Below are 23,424 nucleotides of genomic sequence, written 5' to 3' on the forward strand. Positions count from 1 at the left end.
GTTAGCACCGCTGCCTCACAGCACCAGGGTCCCAGGTTCAATTCTGGCCTTGGGTCACTGTCTGTGCGGAATCTGCACGTTCTCTCTGTGTCTGCGTAAATTGCCCTTTAGTGTCCAAAGATGTGCAGGTTAGGTGGATTGGCCATGCTAAATTGCCCCTTAGTGTCCAAAGATGTGCAGGTTAGGTGGATTGGACATGCTAAATTGCCCCTTAGTGTCCAAAGGTGTGCAGGTTAGATGGATTGGCCATGCTAAATTGCCCCTTAGTGTCCAAAGGTGTGCAGGTTAGATGGATTGGCCATGCTAAATTGCCCCTTAGTGTCCAAAGATGTGCAGGTTAGGTGGATTGGCCATGCTAAATTGCCCCTTAGTGTCCAAAGGTGTGCAGGTTAGGTGGATTGGCCGTGCTAAATTGCCCCTTAGTGTCCAAAGATGAGCAGGTTAGGTGGATTGGCCATGCTAAATTGCCCCTTAGTGTCAGGGGGACTAGCTAGGGTAAATGTGTGGAGTTGCAGGAATAGGGCCTGGGTGGGATTGTGGTCAGTGCCGACTCGATGGGCCGAATGGCCTCCTTCTGTACTGTATGTGTTAATGGGCCGTTTACATTAGGAACTGGGGTGTAGGGAGAGGTGACTCTGGTCACCACTGAGAATAACAAAGGAAAATGCACGTGTTTTGCTGCAACGCGCCCTTCCCAGTGCAGGTACTGGGGTCGCGTGGCTTCTGCAATGAGAGTACGAGTCCCCCCCCCCGCCGCCCCATGCTCCACTCACTACCCTACTCCTGCCCTGCAAGGTGGACAAGTCAGCCGGTTGTCCAGACATGTCCAACGCTCCAAATTGTACAACTGTGTATACAGACAGAGCAATATACAGCTTGCCTCGACACTCCCCCGAGGATCAAAACCCGGGATGAAATTAAGGTCCTTGCAAAGGAGGGGAGGGGGGAGGCGATTTTCTTGCTAATATTCTGGAACTAAATGTTTTGTGGTGATTGAAACTGTCCTAAGATATCGAGTTGTGATCTTTTGCTGCTGTTGTGATAAGTGATGATGTATCTGTATTCGTTACTCGATACTCGGCTAATGTTTTAAGTTATTTGCACTCGAGCCATCGATGTGATTTGTACTCGCCGCTCGTCCCTGCAGTCCAGGTACACGATCGACCGGCCTCCCCGCGCGGTCCACACGGGACAGAATGAATGCTGTGTATTGGAAAGGCAACACGCGACAGGATTGCTCGGTCAATGCTTATCTGTACCCTTCAGTATTCCGCTGTGTTCCCAGCGCCTCAGAATGAATCCTTGCCTCTTCCACCCGAGAACAGAAGGGAGGTAGTGGTGTCGCGTGCTGGACTCGTCAGCCAGAGACCCAGGGTGATGCTCTGGGGACCCGGGTTCGAATCCCGCCACGGGAAATTTGAATTCGGTGAAAATCTGGGACTAAAGGTCTACTGACAGCCGTTGTGGGGGAAAACCCACCTGGTTCCTTCAGGGAAGGAAATCTGCCATCCTTACCCGGTCTGGCCTACACGTGACTCCCGACCCCACAGCAACGCAGTGGACGCTGCAGTGGAGGGGGGGTTCGGGATTGGCAATAAATGCTGCCCCGGCCAACGACACTCACTTCCCATAACAATTACCTTTTTTGAAAAACTCTCCTCCCATCTCGTGGTTTTTGGTTGAAGAACCCGTTCCGATGCCTTTCCGACCCCACTCCGGCCAGGAGCCGTCTGGCTGTGGTAGAGTGAGGAGGAAATAGTCGGATCTCACTCATCCATCCACCTCCCCTTGCACATGCCAGCATTGGAACCCTGGCTTCTCTTCGCCCCCCCCCAAGACACTCGGGTTACTTGTGTCCCTACTGTCCCCTTCAATGATGGAGGGAAACGAGGACTGAAATTCAGGAATGTGCAGGGGCACGGGGCTTCATTACCTGCTGGTCGGGTACATCAACCAGCGCCAAGGAGGTGCTAAGCATCTCTTATTTGCTGTTGGATTGAGCCCATTCTTAAGACTCTCAACCAGTGTCCATGTTCAGTATTTCTCTTCAATGACCCTGTTCACCACCGGTCAACCGGCCTGATCACAGCAACCCTGGCGGGCAGTGGGTACAGGCCTATTCAGATATTGTTCCTCTGTCTCTATCTCCCCTCCTTTGCCCGAAGTCTTGATTCCAAGGTTGAGGTTCAAGGTCTCTGATGGACCGAGAGCGACTCCCGAGTCAGCAATGCCGGCGGTTTGACACATTGCAGCCAGCGGACTTCAAGGGAGGGAGGGCCTGAATGGCCCTGTCTAATCCAGCTGTCTTGAGAATGGGCCTAGGTCAACCCCCTGGACTGTTCCCCAGTTGGGCCTATCTAAGGTTGGGAGGTTTGCGTTGTGGTTGCCGTTCTGGAGGCACTCGCACAGAAAAAGCTACAATAACGGGTTTAAGGGAACAATCCACCTCTTGACAAGGGAGGCAAGGCAGTACGGCAACACGCTCCTTTGGCCCACACCCCCCCCCACGTGTCTCAAATTCTTCTGATGCACAAGTTTCTCAGTATTGCAAACAGCCTCACGATTTATTGAAAAGCAAAATACTGCGGACGCTGGAAATGAAAACAGAAAATGCTGGAAAGGCTCAGCAGGTCTGGCCGCATCTGAAGCGAGAGTTAACGCTTCAAGACTCTTCAGATCTGTCAGCCTAACAAACCAGACGCCACAGAACTGAAATCTGTTCTATGTACTGCACAAATCAGGGAATCCAATAACTAGTATAGTTGAAGAAGGGACGAGAGATTGGCCAATTGCGGAGTGACTGAGTGTCTGTAAGAGACAGATGTTCCAATGGCAGGTGTTCATTGGAAAATTGAGAGATTTTTATCCACTAACCCCGCCCCACTCCCAGATCTGTTGTTTGAGATTGCTGACAGTTCCCTCTATTTCTGTGCTCCCCCCCCCCCCCCCCCCTTTAATGTGGGTGGTTGGGGAGAGGCAATAAGAGGTGGCACAGTGGGTTAGCACTGCTGCCTCACAGCGCCAGGGACCCCGGTTTGATTCCCGGCCTTGGGTCACTGTCTGTGTGGAGTTTTCACGTTCTCCCCCCGTGTCTGCGTGGGTTTCCTCCGGGTGCTCCGGTTTCCTCCCACAATCCAAAGATGTGCAGGTTAGGTGGATTGGCCGTGCTAAATCGCCCCTTAGTGTCCAAAGATGTGCAGGTTAGGGGGATTGGCCATGCTAAATCGCCCCTTAGTGTCCAAAGATGTGCAGGTTAGGTGGATTGGCCATGCTAAATTGCCCCTTAGTGTCCAAAGATGTGCAGGTTAGGTGGATTGGCCATGCTAAATTGACCTTTAATGTCCAAAGATGTGCAGGTTAGGTGGATTGGCTATGCTAAATCGCCCCTTAGTGTCCAAAGATGTGCAGGTTAGGTGGATTGGCTGTGCTAAATTGCCCCTCAGTGTCAGGGGGACTGGCTAGGTTAACTATGTGGGGTTACGGGGATAGAGCCTGTGTGGGATTGTTGTCGGTGCAGGCTCGATGGGCCGAATGGCCTCCTTCTGCACTGTCGGGATTCTGTTCTATTCTGTTGATTCAATGAATACCATCCCTTCGAAACCATGGGTTTGCCCACCATCTGTGGAGACGGGTGGCATGTCTGCAAAACGATGGAAAGGCGGGGGGGGGGGGGTGTGTGGGGTTTACAAACCCAATCTAGGGCAGATCATGAGCGAGATGACTCCACCCAGCATTGATTGCTGTGTTTATTGAGGGAACACAGGACTACAATCCAGTCCAGAACAAGTTAAACAATTGTATGTGTGGGTGTGTGTGTGTCTAAGAATTCCAAAATCCTCCAATTCCGAGGCTGTCCGACTTAAAAGTGTTTTTAAAAAGTTGAATACGTTATTATGTGCAACGCTACTGATACAGGAAGACTTTACTTGAATCTGCAAATTATGAAGCAAAAAGCCCTTTCGGTGTAAAGATTTTTTTAATGTTTTAACAACAGAATGCACTTTATTTAAATATAACTTATTTACTTTGTTGTTTTAACAATCAGAGAACTGGAATTTGTGAATGATGTTTACCGAGCCTGTGCGTTTATTCTGTTTGGGGAGATTCAGGGTGGCTGTAACAATCACTACTGAGAAATCATTTTCCTGCTGTGTGTTTAATGGGTTGATTTAAGAGGGTGGTCACTGCCTGGATGAAACTGCCTGGATCGCTTGTACATTTATGGTTGTGGCATGTCGCCCCGTTGTAAATAAATTGCCCATTCATCACCACGTCGTTTTGCAGTCTTGTTTACTCCGCACGTTTCCCGACACCGCGACCTGAGACGGCGTTGAATATTTCTTTGAACTTGCTCGCAAGCTCACCCCCCCCCCCCACTCTAGCTCGAAGCTTTCATCAGAATCTTCACTGAAGCAGCCAGGGAAGCGATGGCCTCGTGCTATTGTCGCCAGACTATTAATCCAGAAACTCAGCTACGGGCGGCACAGTGGTTGGCACTGCTGCCTCACAACTCCAAAGACCCAGATTCGATTCCCGGCTCGGGTCACTGTCTGTGTGCGGAGTTTGCACGTTCACCCCGTGTCTGCGTGGGTTTCCTCCGGGTGCTCTGGTTTCCTCCCACAGTCCAAAGATGTGCAGGTTGATTGGCTATGCCAAACTGCCCCTTAGTGTCCAAAGATGTGCAGGTTAGGTGGATTGGCTGTGCTAAATTGCCCCTTAGTGTCCAAAGATGTGCAGGTTAGGTGGATTGGCTCTGCCAAATTGTCCCTTAGTGTCCAAAGATGTGCAGGTTAGGTGGATTGGCTCTGCCAAATTGTCCCTTAGTGTCCAAAGATGTGCGGGTTAGGTGGATCGGCCATGCTAAATTGCCCCTTAGTGTCCAAAGATGTGTAGGTTAGGTGGATTGGCTATGCTAAATTGCCCCTTAGTGTCCAAAGATGTGTAGGTTAGGTGGATTGGCTATGCCAAATTGCCCCTTAGTGTTCAATGATGTGCAGGTTAGGTGGATTGGCCATGCTAAATTGCCCCTTAGTGTCCAAAGATGTGCGGGTTAGGTGGATTGGCTATGCCAAATTGCCCCTTAGTGTTCAATGATGTGCAGGTTAGGTTGATTTGCCACACGACATTGCCCCTCAGTGTCCTGGGATGTGTATGTTAGATTAGCGGGATAAATATGTGGGGTTTCGGGGATAGGGCCTGAGTGGGATTGTTGTCAGTGCAGACTCGATGGGCCAAATGGCCTCCTTCTGCACCATAGGGATCCTATGATGATTCTAATGTTCAGGGGACCCGGGTCTGAATCCCGCCCCAGTAGATGGTGACATCGCCTTTGGTCCCAGACTTCTATATTTACCCTGCTAATCCCTCTAACCTCACATCCCGGGACACTAAGGGGCAATTTAGCACGGCCAATCCACCTAACCTGCACATCCTTGGACTGGCGGAGGAAACCCATGCAGACAGTGACCCAAGCTGGGAATCGCCTCTGGGAGTTCCTGTTAGTATAGTGGTTAGCATTTATGCCTGTCACACGGGAGATTGGGGGTTCGATTCCCCAACGGGGAGCTGAGAAGTTGCGATGGCAGGCAGGGTGTGCTGTTTAGGAGGGAGGTGATGGCCTAGTGGTATTATTGCTAGACTATTACCCCAGAAATTCAGCTAATGTTCTGGGGACCCGGGTTCGAATCCCGCCACGGCAGATGGTGGATTTTGAATTCAATTAAAGAATATCTGGAATTAAGAATCTACTGATGACCCATTGTCAGAAAAATCCATCTGGTTCCTTTAGGGAAGGAAATCTGCCATCCTTACCAGGTCTGGCCTACTTGTGATCCCAGAGCCACACCAACTGTCCTCGGGCATCGAGGGATGGGCAATGAATGCTGGCCAACCAGCAACATCCATGTCCCACGACTGAATTTAAAAATTTGGGGACCAAAGGTTGGATTTATGGATTATCGAAAGGGGAGGGGGGTGTAACGAGGTTTAGGGAGAGACTTCAAACGTTTGGGGCCCAGGTAGCTGAAGGCACGGCAGCCAACAGTGGAGTAACTAAAATCAGGGATTCTCAAGAGGCCAGAATTGGAGGAGAGCAGAGATCTCGGAGGGTTGTCGATGTGATTTGATTTGTCACACGTATTGGGATATAGTGAAAAGTATTGTTTCTTGCGTGCTGTACAGACAAAGCATACCGTTCATAGGGTACATAGGAGAGAAGGAAAGGGTGCAGAATGTAGTGTTACAGTCATAGCTAGGGTGCAGAGAAAGATCAACTTAATGCAAGGTAGGTCCATTCAAAAGTCTGATGACAGCAGCAGGGAAGAAGCTGTTCTCGAGTCGGTTGCATCTTTTCCCTGATGGAGAAAGGTAGAAGAGAGGATGTCTGGGGTGCGTGGGGGTTCCACGCACCTGACGAAGGAGCAGCGCTCAGAAAGCTCGTGATTCCAAATAAACCTGTTGGGACTTTAACCTGGTGTTGTGAGAGTTCTTACTGTGCATGTTTATTCCGGAGCTGGATTGACATTCGAAAGGCGTGAGTTTGGTAATTCTGCAACAGCAGAGGGCACACAGCACCCTCACGTATTGCAGTGTCCCGACAAGGATAAGTGGGAGCTCAGAAGAGACTTGGACAAAGATGTCACAGACACGAGGCAAAAATGAGTGTTAAAGATGATGCTAATAATGGCATAAAGAAAGAGGTAGCTGAACAGTCACTCCGAAAGCAAAACAAGTTACGGATGGCCCTGTCAGGAAAGGGGTTGGGAAAAAGATATCAAAACAGACGGGGGGGGGGGGGGGGGGGGGAGTTCACAGTCTGAAGTTGCTGCACTCGATGTGAAGTCCAAAAGGCGGTGAAGTGCCTGAGCTGGGGATGATTGGGGTGGGGGGGGCCGTTCTTAGGAACAGGTGGGAGGATGGCGAGTGAGGCCCAAATTGCAAGTAGTGGGTGGGGTTGTCACCACAACACAAACCCGTACTGGGGAACCGGTCGCCCAGCTGGCAGAGACGGAATGAGCCAAGGGGCCAAGAGCGGGCACACCAAGATATCTGGTCAGGCAGGTTTCAGGAGTGTTCACATATATGTTAAAATACAGCAATTAAACATCGCTCCCCACAGATTAGCTTCCGCCCCCGCCCCCCCTACACCAGAACGAGACAAGTCACTGGAACGGAGCGTATAACAAACCCTTTATTGTGACACAACAACAAGTTACCTGAAGCGACGCAAGTTACAAGCAGAAAAGCAAAGATGGGTTCCACATTTACAGTTGCATCTAAACGACTACCAGTCTCTTCCCCCCCCCCCACCTCCCGCATTCCCTTAACGGGCATCGGGAGAGTCTGGTGATACTTAAAACCAATGCATGTATCTTCTTCCCGGTTCATACAAAAGTCGGTGGAGGGGGGAGATAATTAAGGAGGTGGAAAATAAATTAAGTCGAACAGACCCATAGGCCGAAATTTTACCGTCTCACCCGGAGCGGGCGAGGCGCGGCCGTGGAAAGGTCTGTTGACCTGGGGCAGGATTTTCCGGTTTCAGGGGGGCGAGCGAGCTTGGGTAGAAAATCCCACCCCTAGATTCAGCATTTGCGTGTGTGTGGATAGTTGAGATGGAAAAGTGATTGTCAACCAATGTAGAAGAGTCACAGCCATCGATAGATTGGGCTGGAAAAAAGCCGCCAAAAAACATTCCTCGCTGCACGATTCTGTCGCAGGAACGAGTCAAGGAAGCAGCGAAAATAAGACAAACATTTTTTTTTTTAAATCGGGCCGTTCCCGAGCAGGATTCAGTTTGCTACTGGAAATGGGTTTGCAGTCCTCGCGATGGCGTGATCCACACATGAGCAGGAAGGAATGACGCTTCATCTCTCTCTCTCCCCGATACAGGGTCACACTTCAACTGCCTCGTGAGTGTTATTGTGCCTTTTTACCACAAACACCTTCTGTCCGGAGATCGTCGCCATGTACGTGTGTTCACCGAACACCACTGCAAGGGATAGAATCCCGTTAGGGAGTGTTCAATCCCAACTGTTGTTCCCTACTCGTATCAGCCACTCCCTCGACTCCCGCCCCCCAACTCACTGCAGTTTTTGATTTATTCATTAGTCACATTCACACACTCTAATGAAGTTACTGTGAAAAATCCCCTGTTAGTGACACGCCCTGCAGTGCGCAAAGAAGAGGATGTTCGCCCCCCACCTTTTCCCAAAAACTTAACTCATTCTTCCCCAAAAGTGCCTCAAGATAAGATTAATAATGATACTGCAGGTTGCTACATCAATACAAGGGAGGGGAGTTCATTTGAGACAGGGACAGGACTGGATACTTAAGGTGCCAGGTTTCAGATGTTTCAGAAAGGACAAAGAGGGAGGCAAAAGAGGGGGGGGGGGGGGGGAGGGAGTGGCACTGCTGATCAGGGACAGTGTCACAGCTGTAGAGAAGGTGGAAGCTGTGGAGGGATTGTCTACGGAGTCTCTGTGGGTGGAAGTTCGGAGCGGGAAGGGGTCGATAACTTTGCTGGGTATTTTCTACAGGCCGCCCAATAGTAACAGGGATGTTGAGGAGCAGATAGGGAAACAGATCCTGGAGAGATGTAGGAATAACAGGGTTGTTGTGATGGGAGACTTTAATTTCCCAAACATCGATTGGAATATCCCTAGGGTAAGGAGTTTGGATGGGGAGGAGTTTGTTAGGTGTGTTCAGGAGGGTTTCCTGACACAGCATGTGGATAAGCCTACAAGAGGAGAGGCTGTACTCGATCTGGTACTGGCTAATGAGCCTGGACAGGTGTCGGATCTCCCAGTGGGGGAGCATCTTGGGGATAGTGATCATAACTCTATCTCCTTTACGTTAGCATTGGAAAGAGATAGGATCAGGCAAGCTAGGAAAATGTTTATCTGGAGTAAGGGGAAATATGAAGCCATCAGGCAGGAGATGAGAGGCATAAATTGGAAGGAGGCATTCTCGGGGAAAAGTACTGAAGTAAGGTGGCAGATTTTCAAGGAATGTTTGTCTGGAGTTCTGCATGACAACGTTCCGATGAGTCAGGGAGGTGTTGGTAGGTTATGGGAACCGTGGTGCACGAAAGCTGCGCTGAACCTAGTGAGAAAGAAAAGGAAAGCGCACAAAAGGTTCAGAGAGCTAGGAGATGATAGGGATCTAGATGAGTATACGGCTTGTAGGAAGGGACTTAAGAAAGAAATTAGGAGAGCCAGAAGGGGTCACGAGAAGGCCTTGGCAGGTAAGATTAAGGAGAACCCCAATGCATTCTATAAATATGTGAAGAGTAAAAGGATGAGATGTGAAGGAATAGGATCTATAAAAGGTGAAGGTGAGAAAGTCTGTACGGAACCGGAAGAAATAGCAGAGGTGCTTAATGAATATTTTACCTCGGTATTCACGGTGGAAAAAGACCTGGGTGGTTGTACTACAGGATTGAGGCAGACTGAAAAGATTGAGTATGTGGACATTCAGAAAGAGGATGTGTTGGAAATTTTGAATAGCATCAAGATGATTAAGTCGCCGGGACTGGATGGTATGTACCCCAGGTTACTGTGGGAGGCAAGGGAAGAGATTGCAGAGTCTCTGGCGATGATCTTTGCGTCGTCGATGGAGACGGGAGAGGTTCCGGAGGATTGCAGATGTGGTTCCTATATTCAAGAAAGGGAATAGGGATAGCCCAGGAAATTACCGACCGGTGAGTCTAACCTCAGTGGTTGGCAAGTTGATGGAGAAGATCCCGAGGGACAGGATTTATGAACATTTAGAGAAGTTTAGTATGCTCAAATGTAGTCAGCACGGCTTTGTCAAAGGCAAATCGTGCCTTACAAGCCTGGTGGAGTTCTTTGAAAATGTGGCTAAACACATTGACGAAGGGAAAGCGGTAGATGTGGTTTACATGGACTTCAGCAAGGCGTTCGATAAGGTCCCCCATGCAAGACTTCTTGAGAAAGAGAGGGCATGGGATCCAAGGGGCTGTTGCCTTGTGGATTCAGAACTGGCTTGCCTGCTGAAGGCAGGGAGTGGTTGTAGACGGGTCTTTTTCTGAATGGAGGTCGGTCACCAGTGGAGTGCCCCAGGGATCTGTTCTGGGACCCTTGCTGTTTGTCATTTTCATAAATGACCTGGATGAGGAAGTGGAGGGATGGGTTGGTAAGTTTGCCGACGACACGAAGGTTGGTGGTGTTGTGGATAGGTCGGAGGGATGTCAGAAGCTGCAGCGTGACATAGATAGGATGCAAGACTGGACAGAGAAGTGGCAGATGGACTTCAACCCGGATAAATGTGTAGTGGTCCATTTTGGCAGGTCAAATGGAATGGAGTATAATATCAAGGGTAAGACTCTTAGCAGTGTAGAGGATCAGAAGGACCTTGGGGTCCGGGTCCATAGGACTCTTAAATTGGCCTCGCAGGTAGAGGAGGTGGTTAAGAAGGCGTATGGTGTGCTGGCCTTCATCAATCGAGGGATTGAGTTGAGGAGTCCGGGGATAATGATGCAGCTATATAAGACCCTCGTCAGACCCCACTTGGAGTACTGTGCTCAGTTCTGGTCGCCTCATTACAGGAGGGATGTGGAAATGATTGAAAGGGTGCAGAGAAGATTTACAAGGATGTTGCCTGGATTGGTTGGCATGCCTTATGAGGATAGGCTGAGGGAGCTCGGTCTTTTCTCCTTGGAGAGACGAAGGATGAGAGGTGACCTGATAGAGGTGTACAACATGTTGAGAGGTATAGATCGGGTGGATTCTCTGAGGCTTTTTCCCAGGGCTGAAATGGCTGCTTCGAGAGGACACAGGTTTAAGTGCTGGGGAGTAGGTACAGAGGAGATGTCAGGGGTAAGTTTTCACTCAGAGGGTGGTGGGTGAGTGGAATCAGCTGCCGTCAGTGGTGGTGGAGGCAAACTCAATAGGGTCTTTTAAGAGACTTCTGGATGAGTACATGGGACTTAATAGGATTGAGGGTTATAGGTAAGCCTATATATATATATCTTGCTGCAATTGCAGAGAGCTTTGGTGTGACCACGTTGGATTGAAAGACATGCTGGTTAGGGTGCATTGGCCGTGCTAAATTCTCCCTCAGTGTTACCCAAACAGGCGCCGGAGTGTGGCGACTAGCAGATTTTCACAGTAACTTCATTGCAGTGTTAATGTAAGCCGACTTGTGACACTGATAAATAAACTTTAAACCTTCTCCCACCTGATTTCATCTCACCCCATCAGCATATCCTTTGATTCTGTAACAACGTATTTGTAACGTTCATCTCAATTGCCCCTTGTACACTTTTAACTTCTATAGATGGTCACACCTGACAGACAGCACCGTTATCTGCCACAGCCACATGGAAGTCTATCCAGCCTCTCCTCATAACTCAAACCATCAAGTCCCGGTAGCATCTTAGTAAATCTTTTCTGCACTCTTTCTAGTTTAATAATATCCTTTCTATAATAGGGTGACCAGAACTGTGCACAGTATTCCAAGTGTGGCCTTACCAATGTCTTGTACAACTTCAACAAGACGTCCCAACTCCTGTATTCAATGCTCTGACCAATCTGTGGGACGCTGCTTAACTCACCGGACATTCTCTTGAAGAAAGGCTCGCTGCTGCCGTTCATGCAGAGTTTCACAGCGGTCTGCATCATGCGCATGATCACTCCGGCAGCGTGTTCATCGTTCTCCAGCTCACCTGCCGACTACGTCAAAGGGAAGAGCATTAGGTGGTGCTCGGGTAAACAATCAGACCCGCTGCCATGGCACTAAAGCCAGGATGGGCACCAACCTGCATCTGCAAGATGCACTGCAGCAATTCACCAAAGATCCTTAGACAGCGCCTTCCAAACCCACGACCACTTCCATCTAGAAGGACAAGGGGGCAGCAGACACATGGGGAACACCACCACCTGCAAGTTCCCCTCCGAGTCACTCTCCATCCTGACTTGGAAATATATCGCCGTTCCTTCATAGTCGCTGGGTCAAAATCCTGGAACTCCCTCCCTGACGGCATTGTGGGTCAACCCACAGCACGTGGACTGCAGCGATTCAAGGCGGCAGCTCACCACCACCTTCTCAAGGGGCAACTAGAGATGGGCAATAAATACTGGCCCAGCCAGAGACGCCCATGTCCCCAAAAATGAATTAAAAAGCACCACCGTGACTCAGCGGGTAACACTCCCTCGGCTCCCTGAATCCGAAGGAAAGCTCCACCTCGAAGATCTGAGCTCAAAAAACCCCCCCCAGGTTTGACACACAGTGCGATACCGAGGGAGTGCCACACTATCAGAGGCACCATCTTTTAGATGCGATTATAATATTCAAGGATATGGGACAAGTGCAGGAAGATGGGATTAGCGCTCCTTTAGTGGTAGATATTGTCGGGGCAGACTCGATGGGCTGAAGGGCCTTTTCTGCGTCGCATGATTCTACAATAAACCGAGTCCAGGATCGTGATGTCTGAGGCCGAAATTTCCCTTGTGGGCAGAGGACACGGACTTAATGTAAAGAGGAAGGAAATCAGGGGAATGGTTTAACGCAGAGGGTTGTTACATAAGAACTAGGAGCAGGAGTAGGCCATCTGGCCTCTCAAGCCTGCTCCGCCATTCAATAAGATCATGGCTGATCTTTTCATGGACTCAGCTCCACTTACCCGCCCGCTCACCTTAACCCTGAATTACTTTACTGTTCAAAAATCTATCCATCCTTGCCTTAAAAACATTCAATGAGGATTTTTGGGGCCTGGAGCGGCACAGTGGTTAGCACTGCTGCCTCACAGCGCCCCAGTCCGAAAGATGTGCAGATTAAGTGGATTGGCCATGCTAAATGCATGGGGTTACAGGGATAGGGTGGAAGGGAATGCCTAGATGGGATGCTCTTTAAACACCTCATAGATCATAGAAACCCTACAGTGCAGAAGGAGGCCATTCGGCCCATCGAGTCTGCACCGACCACAATCCCACCCAGGCCCTACCCCCACATATTTACCCGCTAATCCCTCTAACCTACGTATCTCAGGACTCTAAGCAATTTTTAACCTGGCCAATCCACCTAACCCACACATCTTTGGACTGTGGGAGGAAACCGGAGCACCCGGAGGAAACCCACGCAGACACGAGGTGAATGTGCAATCTCCACACAGACAGTGATCCAAGCCGGGAATCGAATCCAGGTCCCTGGAGCTGTGAAGCAGCAGTGCTAACCACTGTGCTACCGTGCCGCCCTCTAGCCTTTCCAACCACCTCATGCCCGTGATCTTTGAAATGGAAGTTGTCCCCTTGGTTGAGCCCTTCCGTGTTGACAGGGAGACATGCAGCAGGAACCTCAGCCTTTGGGGATGGAGCTGCAGCATTTTGCAGCCCCTGGTATTTGCCGAGAACCACCCAGCACCCACCTTGCCCCTCCCCTCCCCCCACCCCGAGGTCGATTCCCTCTGATTTTTGAAACGTTGTCACCCGTCATACTTACAGACAAAACTCCATCTTCACTGATGACCAGGTAACCCAGCTGGTCTGGGATTCTCTCCAAACCTTGCGTCAAAGCGGAAGCCTGGTCACAACGGGAAAAGGAGAAAGAGGAACAACTTTGGTTTACAGTGTGATCAGTGGACACCGCAAAGCCATAAGAACTAGGAGCAGGAGTAGGCCATCTGGCCCCTCGAGCCTGCCCCGCAATTCAATAAGATCATGGCTGATCTTTTCGTGGACTCAGCTCCACTTACCCGCCCGCTCAACATAACCCTTAATTCCGTTACTGTTCAAAAATCTATCTATCCTTGCCTTAAAAACATTCAATGAGGTAGCCTCAACTGCTTCACTGGGCAGGGAATCCCACAGATTCACAACCCTTTGTGTGAAGAAGTTCCTCTTCAACTCAGTCCTAAATCTGCTTCCCCTTATTTTGAGGCCATGCCCCCTAGCTCTAGTTTCACCCGCCAGTGGAAACAACTTCCCTGCTTCTATCTTCTATTCCCTTCATAATCTTGCTTGTATAAGATCTCCCCTCACTCTTCCGAATTCCAATGAGTATAGCCCCAGTCTACTCAGTCTCTCCTCATAAGCCAACCCTCAACTCCGGAATCAACCTAGTGAATCTCCTCTGCACCCCCTCCAGTGCCAATATATCCTTTCTCAAGTAAGAAAATACCCAGGCCTTAAAACTCACAAATCTGATTGCAACTTACATAAAAATACAGCACAGAAACAGGCCGTTTGGCTCACCTGCTCTGTGCTGGTGTTGATATGAACATACTAATCAGGATCAGGAGTAGGCCACTCAGCCCCTCGAGCCTAGTCCCCCATTCAATAAGATCATAGCTGATCTGACTGTAACCTCGACCCCACATTCCAGCTCAACCCCGATAACCTTTCCTGCTCCCTTGTTAATCAAAAATCTATCTCGCTCTGCCGTAACAATGTTCACCGACACGGCCTCCACTGTCTTTTGAGAAAGGCACTCACTCAACAGTACGGGAGGCACGGTGGCACAGTGGTTAGCACTGCTGCCCTCTTTTTAGGTCAAACCAAACCAAGTAAACAAACTCAGATTAAATCAGGACAAAGTAAAAGGGGCAGCTCCCCAAAAAGGAGGGGGAACAGCCCGAACAGAAATCAAAGTACAAAGGAAACTTAAAAACATCAAATTAAAATGTGATTATTGGGGTCAATGATGCACCCCAACCCCTGCGGTGCCCAGCGGGCGCGGAAAGCGTCAACCTCGCCCGTGGACACCGCATGCTCCCTCTCCAGGGACACCTGGCCGCGAACGTAGCCGCGGTAGAGGGGAAGACAGTCAGGATGGACGGCCCCCTCGATCGCCCGCAGCCTGGACCGGTAAATGGCGCGTTTCGCCAGGCCCAGGAGCAGGTTCACGAGGAGGTCGCCATCCCTCCCCTCCCCTCTCCGCACCGGGTGTCCGTAGATCAGGAGCGTGGGACTGAAGTGCAGACAAAACATCAACAAAAGGTTCTTCAGGAAAACATAAAGGGAGTGCAGCCTAAGACACACAACATAGACGTGGTCCACGGACTCCACAAGGCCGCAGAAAGGGCAGTCTTCGGAGCCCGTGAACCAGTGAACCCTACGGTTGTGCGGAACTGCTGCATGCATCACCCTCCACCCCAGGTCCCCGACGCAATTGGGGGAGATCCCTCCGTAGAGGGACCTCCAGCGGGGACCTCCGCCGCCCGGCGGCAACAAGGCCCGCCAAGGTGTATCCGGGCGACAGGCGAGGAGGCGGTAGTGGAAGGTGTGCAGCCCGCACAGGAAACGCCTCCGCGCGGTAGAAAAAGGCACGGAGGGCATTTCCGCGAGGCGGCTCAGGCTGTGGGGTACCTCACCCAGGGGAGGGGGCTGAGGCTTTGGGCCAATGTGGAATTCCGCCCGAACAGGGGAACGCTCGGGCAGGATCCCACCGCACGCCTGCGCCGTCTCGAGTTTGCGTGCAGTTTCGGGGCCGAGCACGACCGTCCTAAGGTCTAGGATGGCTTTGGCCGCGCGCCAGACGGACGTCCCCGCGCGCTCAGCCAGCACGCGGGGACTCATCCAGCCCGCCCCTCCGCCATCGAGCACGTCCCCGATTCTGGTCACCCCGGCGTCCACAGCCCTCCTCTCCGCCAGCCACCTGAAGTTATACGGCACGAGAGCCGCTACTCCTGACGGGGGAGAGCTGCGTCGCGAGGCGACCTTGTTCCAGACAGTGAGGAGGTCCTGGTAAAAGACGGGCAACTCCTGCAGGGCGGTCGGAACACGCCCCAGTTCGATATGCAGGAGCTGCACATCATAATTGAGGCTGTGCCACTGGCGGAAGAAATACGTCGCCATGGCACACCACTGTGGAGGGGGCTCAACGTAAAGGTACCTCTGCAGGACCTGGAGACGGAAGGTCGCTATCTGAGTGCGGAAGCACACCAGACCTTGTCCGCCCTCCTCAAGCGGGAGATACAGGACCGCAGCAGGGACCCAGTGCAGTCGATTGCCCCAGAAGAACCGCACGAGGGTTCTCTGGATATCGGCGACAAAGCCAGGGGGAGGGGTCAAAGGGACCAACCGGTACCACAGCATGGAGGCGACCAGCTGGTTTATGACGCGAACTCGCGCCCCGTAGGACAGCACTCGGAGCAGTCCTGTCCAGCGACTCAGGCGGGCGGAGACTTTGGCCTCCAGCTCCCGCCAGTTCGTCGGCCAGGATTCCTCGGCTGGGCAGAGATGGGCCCCCAAGTAGAGGAGGTTGGTCCTGCTCCAGGTGAAAGGCCTGAGCTCCTCCAGAAGGGGGTCCGTCTCCCAAGGACCGACAAGGAGTCCGGAGCACTTGGCCCAGTTGATCCTGGCGGAGGACGCGGCGGAGTACACCGCCTGGCATTCTCGCATCCTCCGCAGGTCAGCCGGGTCCGTGAACATGAGGAGCACGTCGTCGGCGTAAGCTGACAAGACCACCCCTACGTCCGGTCCGCGCAGGGCCAAACCTGACAACCTCCTCCGCAAGAGGCGCAGGAATGGCTCCACGCATACGGAATACAGTTGGCCGGACAAGGGGCAGCCCTGCCGTACTCCTCTCCCAAAGCGAAGGGGCGCCGTCATGGACCCGTTAACCTTAATCAGACACTCTGCGGCAGAGCACAGTAATCGGATCCGGGCGACAAAATGCGTCCCGAACCCGAATGCCCGCAGAGTCCCGAGTAAATGCTCGTGCTCCACCCTGTCGAACGCCTTCTTCTGATCTAATGACAAGAAGGCGCCCGACAGACCAGCCCTCTGGGTGTGATGGATTAGGTCCCGGACCAGGTGGAGATTGTCATGTATACAACAGCCCGGGACCGTGTAGGACTGGTCAGGGTGGATCAAGTGGTCCAGCACGGATCCAAGGCGTGAAGCCGTAGCCCTGGCAAAGATTTTATAATCCGTGCTGAGGAGGGAGACCGGGCGCCAGTTCTTGAGCAGGTGGAGATCCCCCTTCTTGGGCAGCAGGGCAATGACGGCCCTGCGCCACGAAAGGGGCATCTCCCCGGTAGCGACGCTCTCCCCCAGGACCCCCGCGTAGTCGCTCCCCAGGACGTCCCAGAACGCCCTGAAGAACTCTACTGTCAGCCCGTCCAGCCCAGGGGCCTTGCCCCGGCTGAGGCCATTTAGGGCGCCGGTCAGCTCGGCCATGGTGGTAGGGGCCTCGAGCCTGCCGACGCCCTCCGGGCTGACCTGCGGCAGGTCCTCCCACAGAAGTCTGCGGGCATCCTCGCTGGACGGATCCGGAGAGAAGAGCGAGGTGTAATACTCCCGGGCAATGGCCCGGATGCCCTCCGGATCCGAGACGGGGGAACCGTCGTCGGCCAGCAGCGTAAGGAGCTGCTGACGGTTAGCCCGCCCTCTTTCCAGCGAGTAGAAGAAGGGGGAGCTGCGGTCCAGGTCCACCCGAACTGGAGCCGCGACCTCACGTACGCGCCGCGAGACCTGGCAAGCTGCAGGTCCCGCAGCGCGTCCTTCTTCTCCCTGTACTCCGAACGCAGGGCCGGGTCCACGTCAGGCTGACCGAGACGTGCCTCCAGGTCGAGCACCTCCTTCTCCAACTCCTCGAGCCTGGATTTCCGCCTCTTTGTCGACCCCCTTGCGTACCCCTGACAGAAGGTACGGACGTGAGTCTTGCCCACATCCCACCAGAGCCTCAAGGAGGGGAAGCCTCCCCGCTTCCTTCTCCAGCCAGCCCAGAATCGACGGAACGAGTCCAGGAAGCGCTCGTCCTCCAGCAGCGTGTTGTTAAAGTGCCAGTACGCGGACCCCTGCCGGATGCGAGACGGCGCAAAGTCCGCCCACACCAGGTTGTGGTCCGTGCTCGACACCGGCCGCATGGAGACCGAGGACACGTCAGACACGTGCGCCTTCGAAATGTAAAGGCGGTCGAGCCTGGACGCTCCGACTCCAGGCCTCACGAAAGTGAAGGCGCTGGAGCCAGGATGGAGATGTCTCCAGACGTCCACCAAGTCGTGGGACCCGATCAGGTCCCGCAACTTCACCACCGCCGGAGTGCGCAGCCAGGGGCCGGTGCAGTCCCGTGCCTCGAGGATGCAGTTGAAATCTCCCCCGAGGATAATGCATTCGCCCCCCGCGATGGTGTCGATGTGAGCGGACACTTTCTCGTAGAAAGTCGCTTGCTGCGGTCCGCTGCCTGGGGCGTAGACATTCAGCAAGTGAATGACCGCGCCCCCCACACGGACCGTCAAGTGCAGCAACCGGCCTGGCACCGGCTCCTTGACCCCCAAGATCTCCGGCTTATAACGCGGGGCCAACAAGATAGCCACCCCGCAAGAAGCGAGCGTGAGGTGGCTCATGTAGACCCCCCCTCGCCACTCCAGGAGCCATTGGGCTTCGTCTCCCGGAACGGTGTGGGTTTCCTGCAGGAAACACACCGCATACTTCCCGTCACGGAGGACCGAGAAGTTCTGGAACCTGCGGTGTGGCCCACTGCTGCCGTTGATGTTGAGGCTGGCTATGGTCACCTTCATGTCAGCAGCTTTGTGCCACCGTCACCACTTAACTAGGTGTGTGGGGGGGCGCTGGCGCAATTCTCGCCAGTCCACCCCCCACCTTTTCGAGCCCGTGGAGGAACCGCAGTACCCAGCGCCGCTCTATTTTCTCCAGGCCCGCGGAGGCATGCGAGCATGCCCTCACGGACCGGACGAGCCGCGCCAGGTCCGGCCAGCGGCCGAGGGCTAGCCGGATTATGTCGGAGCGACCGGAATGGCTACGGATAAAGACCCTGAGGTCCTTGGATGGGATGAGGGACGACTCGGTGGGGGGCACGAGGGAGTCCCCCGCCTCGCTCTGGGCAGACTCTGAAAGTGTCCCCGTGCCCTCCACCGAGCCGCTGACCTCCTCAGGGCGGTCGCCCCTCGACTCCGAGTCCCCCGCCGCAGGACGTACGGCAGGCGGCACGGAGCCGCCAACTAGCCCTAGCCCCTCCCCGATCCCACCCCCAGGATCGGTGGAGGAGGGGTTCCCCCCGGGCTCACCCTTCCCGGTTTGCGGTCCCCCGTGCGACGACGACCCAGTCGCCCCCTCCGCCCCAGACGCTTGGACACCCCCCAGGTCCGGTGTAACCTTCGGACTGAGGTTGGGGATGTCCAGCGTCCAAGGTCGGGACGGAGAGGACGAGTGGATCGTCTCCTCGCCGCCGCCGCACGGGGACACGAACATTGGGGTGTCGCCCCAGTCCCCCGACAGACTGAAGAAGAACTCCGGGTTGTAACCGGCCGGGTGGAACGGAACCGTGGGGGCCCCGCTGCCACCCGGCCCCGGAGACTCCTCGCCGGGGGACTGAGGCAGCACACGCTTCGACTTACAGGGTGCCTTGCCCCCTTTTTTCAGGGGACAAGGCACAAAGACAGGTGGGGGCACGGCAGGAGATGACTCATAAGGGGGGAGGGGCACGCAGACCTCGAACTCTACGGTGCCCGAGGGGCCCCGCCTCTTTTTGTTAACCTGCCCTCGGGCAGGCGAGGCCCCTCGCCCTCCGCCCCTCTTCGCCTTGCCGCGCCCCCCCTGCTCTCCCGTCACGTCCCCCCGAGGTGGCGGCGTCGCCAGTTTTGCCGGCTCGGGGTCGCTTACCCCCCCCATGCTCGGGCCCATGATCCCGGGCGCCGGACCCAGCACTAGGCCCAGGAGAGCCCACGGGCCCGGCAGATGGTGGGGGGGGGGGGGGGGGCGCAGGTGGAGACTGAGGTGGTCCCCGAGCCGGCTCTGCTGCCTCACAGCGCCAGGGACCCAGGTTCAATTCCCAGCTTGGGTCACTGTCTGTGCGGAGTCTGCACGTTCTCCCCATCTCTGCATGGGTTTCCTCCAGGTGCTCTGGTTTCCTACCACATTCTGAAAGACATGCTGGTTGGCACATTGGCCGTGCTAAATTCTCCCTCAGTGTACCCAAACAGACACCGGAGTGTGGCGACTAGGGGATTTTCACAGTAACTTCATTGCAGTGTTAATGTATGCCTACTTATAATAAATAAAATAAACATGGGGTTGTGGGATAGGACCTGGGTGGGATTGTGGTCATGTAGGCTTGATGGGCCAAATGGCCTCCTGTAGGGTTCTATGATTGTCTGGTAAACTTTCTCTGTCACGGGGTTAGCAGTCACGGGCATTCAGCTTTGGATCTTCAGGTAAGCGTTCTCCAAGGCGGCCTTCACGACACACGACAGCGCAGAGTCGCTGAGCAGAAACTGATAGCCAAGTTCCGCACACACGAGGACGGTCTAAACCGGGATGTTGGATTTATGTCACATTATCAGTAACCCCCACAGCTTGCCTCCTGGGCTTGTAGAATCTCACTAGCTGTTCTGTCTGGAGACAATACACATCTCTTTAACCTGTGTTGAATGCTCCCTCCACCCACATTGTCTGTACCTTTAAGACGTGGCTGGCTTTAGAGATTCGCATTCTAATTAGTATTCTGTAACTTGATTTCTGTGTCTGTGCACTGTTTGAGAGCAGATTTCCACTCCATCTGACGAAGGAGCAGTGCTCCGAAAGCTTATGATATTTGCTACCAAATAAACCTGTTGGACTTTAACCTGGTGTTGTGAGACTTCTTACTGTGCTTACCCCAGTCCAACGCCGGCATCTCCACATCAAAACTTTCTCTGAACAACTTTAACAGTTTTACATCTTTCCTTAAATAAAGAGATTGATTCTGGACACAATACTCCAATAAACAATATTATTCTATTATCACAGAATCCTTACAGTGCAGAGGGAGAACATCCAGTCAGCACTGACCACAATCCCACCCAGGCCCTAACCCCGTGACCCCACATATTTAAACTGTTGCTAATCCTCCTGACACTAAAGAGCAATTTAGCATGGCCAATCCCCTAACCCACACATCTTTGAACACTAAGGGGCAATTTAGCACGGCCAATCCCCTAACCCACACATCTTTGGACAGAAGGAGCAATTTAGCATGGCCAATCCACCTAACCTACACATCTTTGTACTACAAGAGGAAACTGAAGCACCCAGAAGACACAGGGAGAACGTACAAACTCATCACAGACAGTGACCCGAGACCGGAATCGAACCCGGGTCCCCGGCGCCATGAGGCAGCAGTGCTAACCACTGTGCCTGCCTCAATTTCCTAATTACTTGCTGTACTTGTATAAAAAGTAAGTTTATTTATTAGTGTCACAAGTGACACTTACATTAACACCACAATGAAGTTACTGTGAAAATCCCCTAGTTGCCACACTCCAGCACCTGTTTGGGTAACACCGAGGGAGAATTTATCACGGCCAATGCACCCTAACCAGCACGTCTTTCAGACTGTGGGAGGAAACCAGAGCACCCGGAGGAAACCCACGCAGACACGGGGAGAACGTGCAGACTCCACACAGACAGTGACCCCAAGGCCGGGAATCAAACCCGGGTCCCTGGCGCTGTGAGGCAGCAGTGCTAACCACCGTACCACCCCTATACATGAGCCTTTTTGTGATGCATGCACTCGGGCGCCCAGATCCCTCTGCACCATCACAACACCGCAATCTCCCCTTGAGGGAAATGTGCACTGCCCTGACCTCTGACCTCCCGGGCTGCATCGCCCAGGAAACGCCACCGATTTGGGGCTCAGGGACGTGGGGCGACAGCGGGAGGTGAACACCCGGTAGCTTAATCCCCCGCCACATACACAGCCGCCCCCCCGCCAATGCCGGCCGCACTCACCATACAGACAGACCCAGCAGCCGCTCCAACCTCCGCCTGTCAGCGCGCCACGTGACCCTAAGCTAAAGTCCCGCCCCCCGGTCCAACTTATTGGCTGGCGTTCCGATATCTACCCTTTGATTGGTCCGGACGGCCGTCAATCATTCCTCCCATAGGCACCCGCCCACCTGTCAATCACCTCAGCATCACATGACCCGCCTCCGGGTCCCGCCTCTGCACCCATCTGACTGGCCGACGGTGCGCTACACTGTCGTCCGATTGGTCCAGCCATCCGTCCATCATCCCTCCAATGATGTCCGCCCTCTGTCACACTGACTCGCGTCGCACATTCAGGTCCCGCCCCCCTTTTGACATTGCATTGGCGAACGTGTGCAGTCTACTGTGGTCTGATTGGCTGAACCATCCGTCCATCATCCCTCCAATGACGTCCGCCCACTGTCACGCTCAGTAGCGTCACACATTCAAGTCCCACCCCCCTTTGACATTTCATTGACGAACGTGCACAGTCTACTATGGTCTGATTGGCTAATCCATCCGTCCATCATCCCTCCAATGACGCCCACCTCCTGTCAGAATCGTCAGCGTCACATGATCCACTTGCAGGTCCCGCGTCCCTTTGCATTTCATTGACGGTCATGCGGAAATCTACCATCTGATTGGTCCACTAGGCCGTCCATCAAACGACGCCAACATCCTTTGCCGAACTGTCAGTCAAAACGCGTCACCCGTCCTCAGGTCCCGCCCCTTTGCTATCCCTGCTGATTGGTTTCCATCCTTCCGATGGCGGCCACGCCCCCTGACCTCAACCGTCAATCAATGCTACGTCACCTGACCCAACCGCAAGTGTCCCGCGGGTCCCCCTCTCCCCACACGTCATCGGTTATTGTGCAAGTCTTGATTGGGTCACCCGGCCGTCAATCATTGCCTCAATCGGCAACGACCCGTCTTCCCAACTGTCACTCAACCGAACGTCACGTGACCCGCCCTCAGGGCCCGCCCTCTCCTTCCATTTCATTGGCGGGCGGGTCGACCGGGTGCTGTCACTTGATTGGTCCCGTCGGCTGTCCAACAAACCCTTCCAACGACGCCCCCCTCTCGCCAACGCTGCGTTACAAAGACACGAGCTTTCGGAACAGGCTGTTCCTTGGTCAGGTGAGTGGGAGTTCTGATCACAAACAGGGCACAAAGACACAAACTCAATTTACAGAATAATAGTTGGAATGCGACTCTTTACAGCTAATCAAGTCTTAAAGGTACAGACAATGTGAGTGGAGGGAGCATGAAGCACAGGTTAAAGAGATGTGTATTGTCTCCAGACAGGACAGTTAGTGAGACTCTTGCAGGTCCAGGCAAGTTGTGGGGGTTACAGATAGTGTGACATGAACCCAACATCCAAGTTGGGGACCTCTTCATGTGTGCGGAACCTGGCTATCAGTCTCTGCTCAGCGACTCTGCGCTGTCGTGTGTCGTGAAGGCCGCCTTGGAGAACGCTTACCCGAAGATCAGAGGCCGAATGCCCGTGACCACTGAAGTGCTCCCCAACAGGAAGAGAACACTCCTGCCTGGTGATTGCCGAGCGGTGTTCATTCATCTGCTGTCGTAGCGTCGGCGTGGTCTCCCCGGTGTACCATGCCTCGGGACATCCTTTCCTGCAGTGTATCATGTAGACAACGTTCGCCGAGTATGTACCGTGTACCTGGTGGATGGTGTTCTCGCGTGAGATGATGGCATCCATGTC

General features: G+C 53.5%; 1 protein-coding gene across 1 annotated transcript; it reads right to left on the reverse strand.

Moving 5' to 3' along the window:
• Positions 1 to 7,171: 7,171 nt before the first annotated feature.
• Positions 7,172 to 21,770, reverse strand: lamtor4 (late endosomal/lysosomal adaptor, MAPK and MTOR activator 4). The gene is made up of 4 exons (XM_078200871.1): positions 21,687 to 21,770; positions 13,456 to 13,536; positions 11,573 to 11,690; positions 7,172 to 7,987 (listed from the first exon to the last, which is right to left on the reverse strand). The coding sequence occupies exons 1-4, from the start codon at positions 21,687 to 21,689 to the stop codon at positions 7,890 to 7,892; spliced, it is 300 nt and encodes a 99-aa protein (XP_078056997.1). The 5' UTR covers positions 21,690 to 21,770; the 3' UTR covers positions 7,172 to 7,889.
• Between the last annotated feature and the right edge of the window lie 1,654 nt (positions 21,771 to 23,424).

This window comes from Mustelus asterias, chromosome 31, assembly GCF_964213995.1.
Source record: "Mustelus asterias chromosome 31, sMusAst1.hap1.1, whole genome shotgun sequence".
In the NCBI taxonomy this organism is placed as follows: Eukaryota; Metazoa; Chordata; class Chondrichthyes; order Carcharhiniformes; family Triakidae; genus Mustelus; species Mustelus asterias.